This window comes from Loxodonta africana, chromosome 23 (genome assembly GCF_030014295.1).
Source record: "Loxodonta africana isolate mLoxAfr1 chromosome 23, mLoxAfr1.hap2, whole genome shotgun sequence".
Lineage (NCBI taxonomy): Eukaryota > Metazoa > Chordata > Mammalia > Proboscidea > Elephantidae > Loxodonta > Loxodonta africana.
Window position 1 is genome coordinate 53,609,605 of NC_087364.1, and position 13,571 is coordinate 53,623,175.

Here is a 13,571-nt window from a genome sequence, read left to right on the forward strand (position 1 = left end):
AGAAGCATGCATGACTTTTCGAAGCATAGGCTTGCTACTTTTACCACATTCTATTGGTCAAAACAAGTTTTAAGGCCAAAATCCAGATTCAAGAGATGGGGAAATAGATTCTACCCCTTGATGAAAGGAGCTACAAAGTCATATTTTGAAAGGGGCCAGCATTCAGGAATGGAGATAATTGTAACCAGTTTTGCAAGGAATTTATCACATGTCTTTCTGTCTCGGTTGTCTGTAGAGTGAATTCATAGCTTGACAGTCTCAACAATCAACTTAACTCTTATTCTGCTTTTGCTAGTATAGACCATATTCAAATTTAGCTGAAAGGATATTTGCGCTATAAGTCATACAACCTTGTATTTTGTGAATTTTCATGGATGTAGTGTCCAAGTCAAAGAATCATTTCCAATGCCAATATAAATGTACTAATCTACTGTTAATGGTGGAGTGGAGTTAGTGTCATCCCTAAAAGAGTTAGTAACAATTTGAGCTGGACTTTTTCTTTGAATTCAACTTGGTCAGTTTTGAAAGACATGACTTATTATTTAGTGTGATTTCATTTAGGAGTTTTCTCAGCATGGGGTATAATGAATGTTAATTCAAATTTAGAACGGATGGCGTCCTCTGCCCATTCACAAATATGAGGAGAGTCATTATTTCCATAATTAATTTGCTAATTCACACACATGGAAATGACTCATAAAGACTTTGTTTCAAGATTCTTTTTTTTTTTTTTCAGTTTTCTTTTGCTTTATAAGAGTGGGAAGGATTTGTCAGTTGAGCAAGGATCCTTCATCTCCTTCACTGATGCTGCTGGGAGTTATTAATTAGGTTTCTGATTTTGGCTCTGCTCTTTCCTGGTCACCGTGATGTGTCATCGAAACAGACCCATTACAATGCCTGATGTGTGTTGTAATTTCATTAGTGTCGTCAGTAATGTGTTATGCTTTCCTTTTAGTAGTCTCTTTCGGTGTTGTGTGTGGGTCAGGATGACTGTATGAATTACATTCATAAGATGCAGATTGTTACAGATGAGAAGATAGGCACGAGGGTGGAATGAATGTTATTTTAAACATGATAACTACTAAAATGATTTCAATTAAATAATATTTTAATTAAGTCTGATGTCTCTACATGCCATGCTGAGATACATGTTGTATGTATGCAAATAGGATGGTGATTTATTGAATTAAAGCGATGCTAACATAGTCCATTCTTCCTTCTGAATTGGAGGAAGACAGGTATATGTAAGAGCAGGAATGGCTCACTAAGGACTGTGTAAGTTAGAGTGTTTGTAAAGAACAGAGTATTGGCATGAAGACTCTTCAAGTATGTTTGGTCATTTTTCTTCCCATCCTATTTTCTTGCTGGCCATGTGTGTTTTGACTGGCTATTGGTCGGATTCCCAGTCTGTCCTAATCTAAAAGGAAAAGAAAAAAAATGTATATAGGGGAATCTGGAGCCCTTGTTGCTCAGTGGTTAAGAGCTTGGCTGCTAACCAGAAGGTCGGTACTTCAAATCCACCAGCCGCTCGTTGGAAACCTATGGGGCAGTTCTTCTCTGTCCTATAGGGTCACTATGAGTCGGAACCTAACAACAACAACATATAGGGGAAGTGGGGCACGCCTGGGTACTCTGATACAGTATATATTGTTGAAATTTTTTTACAGCATTTGACTAAGGCTCAATTTTGAAGAAATTGCATGCGGATACAAAAGGTATTTGGTGAGAAATTTCCATCAGAAGCATTGATCTAACTGAAATATTTTCAAAGGCAAAAGGCATTTGCACACTGAAAAATGGTACGACAGCAGTTTGCTCCCCAGGGAAGATCCTGGAGTACTTAGAGTTAATGGTTAAACATGTAAGACAGTTTTCAGAACAAAGATATATATGGAAATATACGTGAAGAAATGTAAAAACAGTGGATAAGTTTTGTTTTAGCCTTCCATTCAAATATTAAAAACAAGATAATATGCTATTTTTTTTAGAAAGAACTACAAATATAAGAATTTATTTTATGCATGCATGGATCTAAATTATTTTTAGTACAGAAAGAGAAATTGGAAAAGATGAATTCCTTTTGAAAATCAGTAGGAGAAATTATCCCTCTCATGAAAATTTAAAGAAGATATTCTCAATTTGTTTTTAAGGTAATATAATCTACAAGAGTAAAAAATGTATTTTCACTATATAATAAAGATTCACTAACTTATGTCAGCAGCTACTCAAAATGAAGGTTTCCTCCTAAATTATGATGAAAGAATCCTAGCCACTTAGAGTCAATTAGAAGCTCAGTATCTGTAGTTTTATGCCGATTTGTATCCAATTTGGCAAGAAATGGATGTGAGTGTTTATCTTACATAATAGCTTGTCACGAGCCTGCTACTCGAATCATGTAACATATGGAAAATGTGCTTAGCTCCTTGTAGAATTTCACAAATCAAAAAAAGATCCATTTCTATTCACATGGCTTGTTTACAGTCATTACAAAAGCATGTTACTCTATTGCTTACTAGTTAGAAAAAACAAGTGTTGGCATACTCCAGACTCCATTGCGTTGGTCTTTAAGGATATATGTATTGCTTTCCAGTTTGAAAAAAAAAAAAAAAAAGGTCTCTTTCTTGTGCTTTAAACCTTTCTACAGTGTATTTTTATTCTTCCACATTATCTCTCTTCTAGATCTTTAGCAGTTATGGCTGAAAACTTATATAAATATATTAGGGACTGGGCTCATGCTTAAATGAATTGCCATTGAGGGATTAATCCTGTAACCTTTATGAGCATGTTTTATTAATATCATCTTGTCATTAAATTGAATATTAATAATATTTAACATTTAATAACCATAGAATGTATAGGTAGGACTGCACTTTATGCCAATGGGTTTTGAAAATGTGGAAAAGTCACTGTCATAGCTTGGAATTTATTAAACATGTTTTCTATAATATACTAATTGCAGTGTTACAGTTCATTTAAAGGATAGATCTCGATGACAAGGATTATAACAATTTTGTTGGTCACTGTGCTGAGCAATATGTCCTCAAGGAATAGAAGTATTTAATACAGTTTTTGAAAATATCTCTTGAGCTCTTAAATTGCTGAAATATATTTTCCATGGAATGACTTATAATTAAACATGAAACTGACAAAGTGGAGGGAAAGAATTCAAAGCTATAAATATTATGAAGGATGATTAAATACTTTGATTATGCTAACTTATTTTTATTCAAAAAGGAATGTAAATTGTCTACAAGTAAGTACTTTTTAAATTACCAAGTAATTAAAATATATTTTAAACTGTATTTATCCTCAAAATATCTTAAATAATAAACCACGTTTCTTCATATTCACCATCCATCTGTCAGTTTGTTGTACTTTATGGTGGCTTGTGAGTCGCAATGATGCTGGAGGCTATGGCACTGCTATTTTAAATTCCAGCAGGATCATCCATGGTAGACAGGTTTCAGTGGAGCTTCTAGACTAAGACAGAGTAGGGAAGAAATGTTTGTAATCTACTTCCAAAATTAGACAATGCAAACCGTATAGGTTGTAACAGGATATTGTCCAAGTTGCTTGCTTTGGCCACGTCATTAAAACCAAAAAACCAAACCCATTGCCATCCAGTTGGCCACATCATTAGGAGAGATCAATGGCCGTAGGAGGACATCATATTTGGTGAAGTAGGGGGCCAAAGAGCATGTGGGAGACCCTCAGTGAGATAGATTGGCATGATAGCTGGAAGAATGGACACGAACATACTGACGATTGTGAGGGTGACACGGGACTGGGCAATGTTTTGTTCTGTTGTACATATGCTCACCATAAGTCACAGTTGACTCCACAGCAGCTAACAACTTCATCATCATTATCAACATATCTCTCTCTATTTGTCTATATATCTTATCTATAGTTTTTTTTTTTTATCATATAGTTTAATATTCCAGTAATAAAAAATTGAAGAGTAATGATGTCACATTCATTGTCAAAAAGAACATTTCAAGATCTGTCTTAAAATACAATGCTGTCAGTGATAGGATAATATCCACACACCTACAAGGGAGACCAGTTAATATTCAAATTTATTCACAACTAATGCCAAATGTGAAGAAATTGAAGATTTTTACTGACTTCAACAGTCTGAAATTGATCAAACATGTAATCAAGATGCATTGATAATCACTAGTGATTTCAATGGGAAAGTTGGAAACAAGGAAGGATCAGTAGTTGGAAAGTGCAGCTTTGGTGATTAGAAATGATGCAGCAGATCACATGATAGAATTTTGCTAGACCAATGACTAATTCACCGCAAATTTTTTTTTTTTTCAACAACATAAACAGTGACTATACATGTAGACATGTAGATGTCTCCAGATGGAATACATGAAAATCAAATTGACTACATCTGTGAAAAAAGACCGTGGAGAAGCTCAATATCATCAGTTGGAACAAGGCCAGGGGCTGACTCTGGAACAGACCATCAATTGCTCACATGCAAGTTCATGTCGAAGCTGAAGAAAATTAAAACGAGTCCACGGGAACCAAAGTACATCCTTGAGAATATCCCACCTGAATTTAAAAACCATCTCAAGAATAGATTTGACACATTGAACGCTAATGACTGAAGACCAGATGAGTTGCGAAATGGCATCGAGAACATCATACATGAAGAAAGCAAAAGGCCATTAAAAAGACAGGAAACAAAGAAAAGATCAAATTAGATGTCAGAAAAGACTCTGAAACTTGCTCTTGTACGTCGAGTAGATAAAAGAAAGAAATGATGAAGTAATAAAAAAGCTGAACAGAAGATTTCAAAGGACAGCTTCAGGAGACAAAGTAAAATATAATGAAACGAGCAAAGACCTGGAGTTAGAAAACCAAAGGAGAAGAGCATGCTCAGCATTTCTCAAGCCAAAAGAACTGAAGAAAAAATCCAAGCCTAGACTTGTAATATTGAAGATTCTATGGATAAAAAAATTGAACAACACAGGAAGCATTAAAAGAGCATGGAAGGAGTATTCAGAGTCACTGTACCAAAAAGAATTGGTCAGCATTTAACCATTTCAGGAGGTAGCATACGATCAAGAACTGATGGTATTGAAGGAAGAGGTCCAAGATATCTGGCAAAAAACAAGGCTTCAAGAATCGGTGGAATACCAATTGTGATGTTTCAACAAACAAATGCAATGCTGGAAGCACTTACCTATGCCAAGAAATTCAGAAAACAGCTGCCTGGCCAACCCACCAGAAGAGATCCACATTTGGGCCCATTCCAAAGAAAGGTGATGCAACAAGTATGTAGAAATAGTCAAACAATATCATTAATATCACATGCAAGTAAAATTTTGCTGAAGACAATTAAAAAACAATTGAAGCAGTATATCGATGGGACTGCCAGAAATTCAAGCCTGATTCAGAAGAGGACGTGGAATGAGGGATATCATTGCTGACATAAGATGGATCTTGGTTGAAAGCAGAGAATACCAGAAAGCTGTTTAGCTGTGTTTTATAGATTATGCAAAGGTTTCGATTGTGTGGATCACAACAAAATATGGATAACATTGCAAAGAATGGGAATTCCAGAACGCTTAATTGTGCTCATGTGAAACCTGTACATAGACCAAGAGGCAGTTGTTCAAATAGAACAAGAAGATACTGCGTGGTTTAAAATCAGGAGAGGTGTGCATCAAGGTTGTATCCTTTACCATACTTATTCAGTCTGTATGCTAAGCAAATAATCCCAGAAAGCTGCACTATATGAAGAAGAACACGGTCAGGATTAGAGAACACTCATTAACAATCTATGATATGCAAATAACACAACCTTGCTTGCTGAAAGTGAAGAGGATTCGAAGGACTTACTAATGAAGACCAAAGACTACAGACCTCGGTACAGATTACACTTCAACATAAAGAAAACAAAAATCCTCACAACTGGGCCAATAAGCAGCATCATGATAAACAGAGAAAACACTGAAGTTGTCAAGGATTTCATTTTACTTGAATCCACAGTCAACACCCATGGAAGCAGCAGTTAAAAAGTCAAAGGACGTATTGCATTGGGCAAATCTGCTGGGGGAAAAAAAAAAAAAAACTCTTTTTAAAGTGTTAAAAAGCAAAGATGTCACTTTGAGGACTAAGGTGCACCTGACCCAAGGCATGATGTTTTCAATTGCCTCATGTGCACACAAAAGCTGGACAATGAATAAGGGAAACCAAAGAAGAGTTTATGTCTTTGGATTATGGTGTTGGTGAAGAATATTGAATATACCATGGATGTCCAGAAGAACAACCAAATCTATCATGGAAGAAGTAGAGCCAGAATGCTCCTGAGAAGTGAGGATGTCTGGAATTCACCTTATAAAGTTTCGACATGTTGACAGGAGGGACCCATCCTGGAGAAGGACATCATGCTTGGTAAAGTAGAGGGTCAGCAAAAAAAAAGGAAGACCCTCAACGAGATGGATTGACACAGTGGCTGCAACAATGGGCTCAAACGTAGCAAGTTTTTTGAGGATGGTGCAGGACCAGGTAGTGTTGTTCTGTTGTGCATAGGGTTGCTATGGGCCAGAATTGACTCCACAGCACCTAAAAACAGAAACGTCTTTATTTCAGTGGTTTACGATGAATTATATCCTGATACTAAAACAAAAAACAACAGCACAACAACAACAAAAAAACGCTCCTCCTCCTTAAATGTCAAGCTTATGTTAACATGGAAAAAAAAAAAAAGAGACTTTTGTATAGATTCTGTCTTCTAGGAGAATACATGAAAATATCCTAGACAATATTATCTTCATTGTGGAATTATTTGTGTTTGGGTCAAAATTATTCTTGGATTGTTTAAGGTCTTTTTTTTTTTTTTTTTTTTTTTGCCCTTTAATAATATTTTAGTTTTATGAATTAAAACTAATACTTGGGGAATATTTCATAGTTTTAACTCATTCTTTCTATTGTTTTTTAAAAAAAAATTTGATATCAAGACACCTTTAAGTTGAAAATTGTATAGGTAAAGATAAATATACACTGCTATATGTTGTTGTATGTCGTCGGGTCAATTCTGACTCAGCAACTCTGCATGATAAGGTAGAACTGTCCTGTAGGGTTTTTAAGGCTGTAATTTTTACAGAACCATATCTCCAGGTCTTTTCTCTGGCAGAGTTGATGGTGGGTTCAAACCACCAAGCTTCCAAACCACCAAGCTTTCAGTTAGAAGTTGAGCTCTTAACCGTTGCGCCACCAGGGCTTATTATACTATTATACCGTATTGTATTTTCATGCAAATAATGTGCGCCTTCTATGTTTGTTTGCCAACCGCATATTTTCATTGGCAAACATAGGTATTTTTGTAAGAGTTGCTATGCCAATTTTTTTTACGTGTTGCTTTAAAAAAAGAAAAAAACAGCGTACTTATGAAAATACCTCATGGGGGTAGATTATGATTGGTAGATAAATGTAGGAGACTTGTGTTATTTGTGTAAAAGTATGGTGTATGTATGCGTTTATATGAATTACTTTAGCATGATTGAATGGCTTCTTCTGAAAATCTCATTTCATGAATACTTTTGGAATAGCAGGAGGGAAACTCCTATTTTGAAAAGTGTCCTGCTTCTGTTAGTAGATCCAGATTTTTCTCAGAGTTCAGGGAGCCTGACATTTTCTATTGCTGGATAAATGAGTCAATCATATTTACTGAAATAATTCTACATTTCCAAATTGGCATGTTTTCCATCTGAAACAGAAGCCTAGGAGGAGCAGTTGTACGTATGGACATGGATTGTGCATTTCCTAGGCCAGGCAACCCCAACAGGGGCCAAACCAGTAGATCTGGGACTGAGCCAGCTGGAGATAAGGAGATGACTCCAATGCCAGAGGTGGTTTTGCCCTGCTGTTTGTCCTTCTGCATTCTGGAAACCCTGGTGGTATACTGGTTAAGTGCTATGGCTGCTAACCTAAAGGTTGGCAGTTCAAATCCACCAGGCGCTCCTTGGAAACCCTATGGGGCAGTTCTACTCTGTCCTATAAGGTCACTATGAGTCGGAATCGACTCGACGGCAATGGGTTTGGTTTTTTTGGGTTTTGTGCTTCTGCGGGCTACAGAACTCCAATGCTCTAGGCAGGCATACAGCCAAAATACTGCTCATGACTTATTTGCCACTGCTCTTAGAAGGTTTTTCCCTCTCCCATATCTAGAGAATATGTCTTTCTTAATACAAAGTTTAAACCTGAATTCGTCAGTATTTGGAATATAGTCAGTGTTTCTTGATTGGCTCTATTTAATTCATACAGCGTTAAGTTTACTCGTAGGCACAAACATCAAGGATATTGGATTATTAGGGGTAGCTCCTATTTCAAATGATCTATTTTGAAAAAAAAAAAAATTGAAAGAACCTCCGAGTTCAAGGGTCTCCTGCCCTTACTGCCACCCACCACGTACTTGTTGTCAACTAAAATTTCTCTCCAGAGATACAAATTCTGTTCTTAAATTAACAAGGGCTTAAAATGTCAAATAGCCTGAATTGAAATAATTTAAACAAGCTTTATTGAGTCTACTATGTTGCCAGCATCAAACTAAGCCTGATAAAATTTCAAATAGATTAAATCACCATGATTGAAGACCTCCAATGTTTGTAGCACTGAATTAGACCTGATAAATAGCGTGTTTCTCTACCTTGAAGTGCAAAGCATATATATATATATGTATAGGGATTAAGGCACCATGATAGAAAATAAAAGGCATTGAAAAGATGGAGAGGTGAATATTCAAGACCAGTTGGATATTCAAGTTAAAAAAAAGATGACTTGCAGGGTTCAGGCTTGAGTGATTAGGTGGATTTCAGTGTCCACTAACCACTACCCATGGCCATTGCCATTAGGTCAGTTCTGACTATGGAGACCCCACATGCTACAGAGAAGAACTGCTCCATAGGGTTTTCTTGGCTATAGTCTTTCTGGAAGCAGAACATCAGGCCTTTCTTTGGCGGCACCACTGGGTAAGTTAGAACCACCAAGTGTTAGGTTAGCATTCAAGCATAAACTGTTTGCACCACCCAGGGATCTACACAGTACAAATAATAAAGAGATATGGGTGGTAAATCCAAGAAAGGCTAAGATAGAGGAGTGCTGGTGGAGTGGGAAACAATGATCTAGAATGTTATATAAAACTGAGGTTAGCTCTAAGGAAAATTGTAAAACAATTAAGCCTGGTGTTGTGGCTCTCCTATCCTCACCCTTAAATGCATTCCATCTTCTCTAACTCCATTATCACTAATTCAGGCCTTTGTCACCTTTCATCTGGATTAAATGGTCTTCTGTTCTTCAGGCTTTATATTACAAACAAATTAATTATTCAAAAATAAAAATCTGAACACTTTATTGCTCAAAATATTTCACTGGTTTCCTATTATTTCCTTAACATGGTAAGAACAAGGGGACACTTCATGGTTAAAAGTCAGGAAAGGTGAGCATCAGGGTTGTATTCTTACACCATACTTATCTAATCTGTATGCTGAGCAGATAATCTGAGAAGCTGAACTATATGAAGAACACATCATCAGGTTTGGTGGAAGACTCTTTAGCAACCTGAGATATGCAAATAACACAACCTTGCTTGCTGAAAACGAACAGGACTTGAAGCATTTACTGATGAAGATCAAAGACTACAGCCTTTGGTATGAATTGCACCTCAACATAAAGAGAACAAAAATCCTCACGACTGGGCCAATAAGCAACATCATGATGAACAGAGAAAACATTGGGTTTGTCAAGGATTTCATTTTATTTGGATCCACAGTCAATACCCATGGAAGCAGCAGTCAAGAAATAAACAACGCATTGCATTGGGCAAACTCGTTGCAAAAGATGTCAGGATCCATCTGACATAAGCAATGATCCCACGTGTCTGTCAGTTTGTCGTACTGTGGGGGCTTGTGTGTTGCTGTGATGCTGGAAGCTATGCCACTGGTACTCAGATACCAGCAGGGTCGCCCATGGAGGACAGGCTTCAGCTGAGCTTCCAGACTAAGACAGACTAGGAAGAAGGACCCGGCAGTCTACTTCTGAAAAGCATTAGCCAGTGAAAACCTTATGAATAGCAGAGGAACATTGTCTGATATAGTGCTGGAAGATGAGCCCCCCAGGTTGGAAGGCACTCAAAAGATGACTGGGGAAGAGCTGACTCCTCAAAGTAGAGTCAACCGTAATGACGTGAATGGAGCAAGGCTTTCTGGACCTTCATTTGCTGATGTGGCACAATTCCAAATGAGAAGAAACAGCTGCAAACATCCATTAATAATCGGAACCTGGAAAGTACGAAGTATGAATCTAGGAAAATTGGAAATCGTCAAAAATGAAATGGAATGCGTAAACATTGATATCCTAGGCATTAGTGAGCTGAAATGGACTGGTATTGGCCATTTTGAATCAGACAATCATATAGTCTACTATGGTGGGAATGACAACTCGAAGAGGAATGGTGTTACATTCATATATGATATAGCCATGACTTATTCTCTCACCTCTTCTCCTACACTTGCCCACCCTGGTCCAATAATTTGATCATACAGAAACACATGCATTGATCTCACTGAGAACACCTGCAAAGGATGTTGTCTCTACTGCTTCTAGCTTGTATCCTTCCCAAACCTTTGTAATTGGTAACTCCCATCATGCTTCTAGATGAAATTCAAGAATCCTCCATTACGAACCTTTTTCTGACCTTTCTTAGCAGTACTCCATCATCTGTTATCGCTAGAACTTACAGTTCCACTCTAACAGTTGGGCAACTGTAGCTCAATTATTTACACATCTGCATCTCATATCAAATTATGGAATTTCAGCTAGTTTGGGTTGGGAGAAAGTCAAGTGCAATAATCACAGCTTTCTGCAAAAATGAATCTCTTTCTATCAGTAAATAATGGGGATTGTTTTAGACTTGCCCAAGGCCAAATTCTTCCTTCTCAGCAATTTGGCTAAGGTACAGAGAAAAAAAAAAATTGTACAGGGCACCATGTTATTACACACTGATACTTGTGAGAAGATGGTTTTCTAAATGTCAAACACATACAATAGGAGAGAGAATAGTACAATGAATTCCATACCCAGTTTCAAAAATTATTAACCAGTGGTCAATCTTGTCCTATCTATATTGTCTATAGCCCCACTCTTCTTTCTTTCCTCCAAATATTTTTAATCGAATTCCAGACATGATAACATCTCATCTGCAAATATTGCTATATTTATTTCTAGAAGATAAAAGCACTTTTAAAAAAAACATGATGCCATTATCACACCTAAAATATTAATAGTTTCCTAGTATCATTAAATATTCAATTAGTATTTATAGTACCTTTCATTTTTTACATAGTTTGAGTCAAGATCTAGTAAGGTCTATATTTTCCAACTAATTGATAGTTTCTTTTAGTCTAGACCAGTGGTTCTCCACTAGGTGTAATTTTACTCCATAAGGGACATTTTTGACAATGTCTAGAGATATTTTTGGTTTTCACAATTAAGGAATGGGTGCTACGTCTAGGGGGTAGAGGCCAGGGATGATATTAACATTCTTCAATGCATTGGACAGTCCCCACAAAAAAAGAATTTTCCAGGCCTAAATACCAATAGTGCTGAGACTGAGAAACCTTGGTCTAGAGGTTGCACCTTCACCTGTTGTTTTTTTCATTGCCATTTATTTGTTGAATAAATTGTGTCATTTGCCCTATAGTGTCCCACAGTCTGTATTTTGCTGTGACATACTGGGTTGTCATTTAATATATTTCTTTTTCCTCTATATTTATGAACAGTTAGCTCTAAAGGCTTCATTGGGTTCAGATTAATTATTTTTTAATTAAAAAACGTTTTAGCAAAGCTATGCTGCTTCATAAGCAGTGTTGTGTACTTCTATCAGGAGGCACATAACATCTGATTATCTCTTTCTCTCATCAACATGGAAACACTGATGATCAGTGTCTCTATGCATTCACTCGTTAAGGGTTGAAAATGGTGATATTGTATCTTTACTACTTCTTCATGTAATACAGTCATTACTGTTTCTTGGAAATATCAAAATGTTTGAGGTGGAAATGGCATTGTGCAGAAAACATTGACACATTCTATATATTTCTTTTAGAAACATCCTGTACCACCTGGATGAGAAGACAAGCCAGTTTTCTATAATCCTGGAGGCTTGGGAGCACTGCAAATCACTTCCATCAAATGAGACCCTTCAAGAAGCCCTGTCAGAGGTGTTGAACAGCATTAATTCAGCTCAGGTTTACTTTAGAGCAGGACTTGATATGTTTGAGAGTGTCTTGGTTGGAAAGAACTGAGAAAACTCCCAGCATTGTAAGAAGTTTGTTTACAATTCCACAAGCAAAAGCTCTAATCTGACCAGAATTTCTGACATTGAAGAATTCCCCCCGACCCAGTGGCTTTTTTGACAGCTCTAATGAATTATTACATTGTATTTTTTTAATGTACATATATTTTGCACATTTAATATTTCTCTTATGTCTATATATCTGTATATATAAAATCAAGTTATAGAAATAATACTAAAGATTTATCTATTCAGAAGAAATCTGCTGTATTTATATTCCAAATGTTTTGGGGGAAAAGATCCCAAGAAGTTCTGGACAATCTTTGCTCCTATGGACAAAACACACAGGAACAAAACTTAACCCCTACGTTAGAGCTATTAATGACCTAGTTTCTGTAATAGAAATGGAGAGTGGATATGGTTTCAGGTTAACTTCACTATTAAGTGTTTAATATGAAGAATTCAAGTATTCTGACTGAGCGATTGGTTGACCAAAGCCACTTTGAATGTCTTTGTTTTATGAAATGAAGTGCCTGTTCTGAACACAACTAGATGTAGTAATACACTGGTTATGAAATTATATTTTTGAAGTATTTAAAAAAAAAAAAACAAAGAGCCATAAAACATTCCAGGGAAGAATCTCAAGTTAGCTGCACAGAGCAATTTAAATGCAAATTCTTTTTCCTAACAACTTACAAGGTGACTAGCTTTGAAACCCCTAATTTGCCTCCGTTGATTTTGTACAAATTTCAGGACTGATGTATGCCTTATGAGGGAGAAAATATTTCCTTTTTTTTTCTGTTGGAACCACTGAAACAGAGGTTACTCTAAAATGAAAGCATCTCACATTACTTTTCCTTCTTGTATCTCTTCTGCAACGTCTAGCCATAAGGCACTTTTCACAGAATAATACATAATTTTCACAGGAAAGTAGCAAAGTTTCCTTTGAAAACTCAAAATATATTAAAAAGCATCAGACTGCTATTTCCACCACTGACGAAAAGGATTTACTATGAAAGAAATAGCTGTTTTGATCAAGGGAAAGCTCTTAATTTTATGAAGAAACTCTTGATATTTTTTTCCTTCTTGAACCCTAAGTGGTGACTGAGATTAAAATGTAGAAAATAACCATGCTTCTGATGTTACACAGAAAATTCAGCATGACTATGTGTCTTTTCCATGCCTCAATTTTTCTCTCATGTGAAAAACGGAGTTTTCATACTGACAATATCGTTAGATGGGCCTAGCCTTTACTGTT

At 36.4% G+C, this 13,571-nt stretch overlaps 1 protein-coding gene across 1 annotated transcript in view; it reads left to right on the forward strand.

Annotated features, from left to right (window-relative positions):
* The window catches only part of LOC135228573 (inactive N-acetylated-alpha-linked acidic dipeptidase-like protein 2), a 68,079-nt gene extending 54,887 nt beyond the window's left edge, over positions 1–13,192 (forward strand). Inside the window, exon 3 of the mRNA XM_064275489.1 lies at positions 12,125–13,192. Coding sequence (XP_064131559.1) covers positions 12,125–12,323 — 199 coding nt within the window. The 3' untranslated portion in view covers positions 12,324–13,192. The remainder of the gene's footprint in view (positions 1–12,124) is intronic.
* The last annotated feature ends 379 nt before the right edge of the window (positions 13,193–13,571 follow it).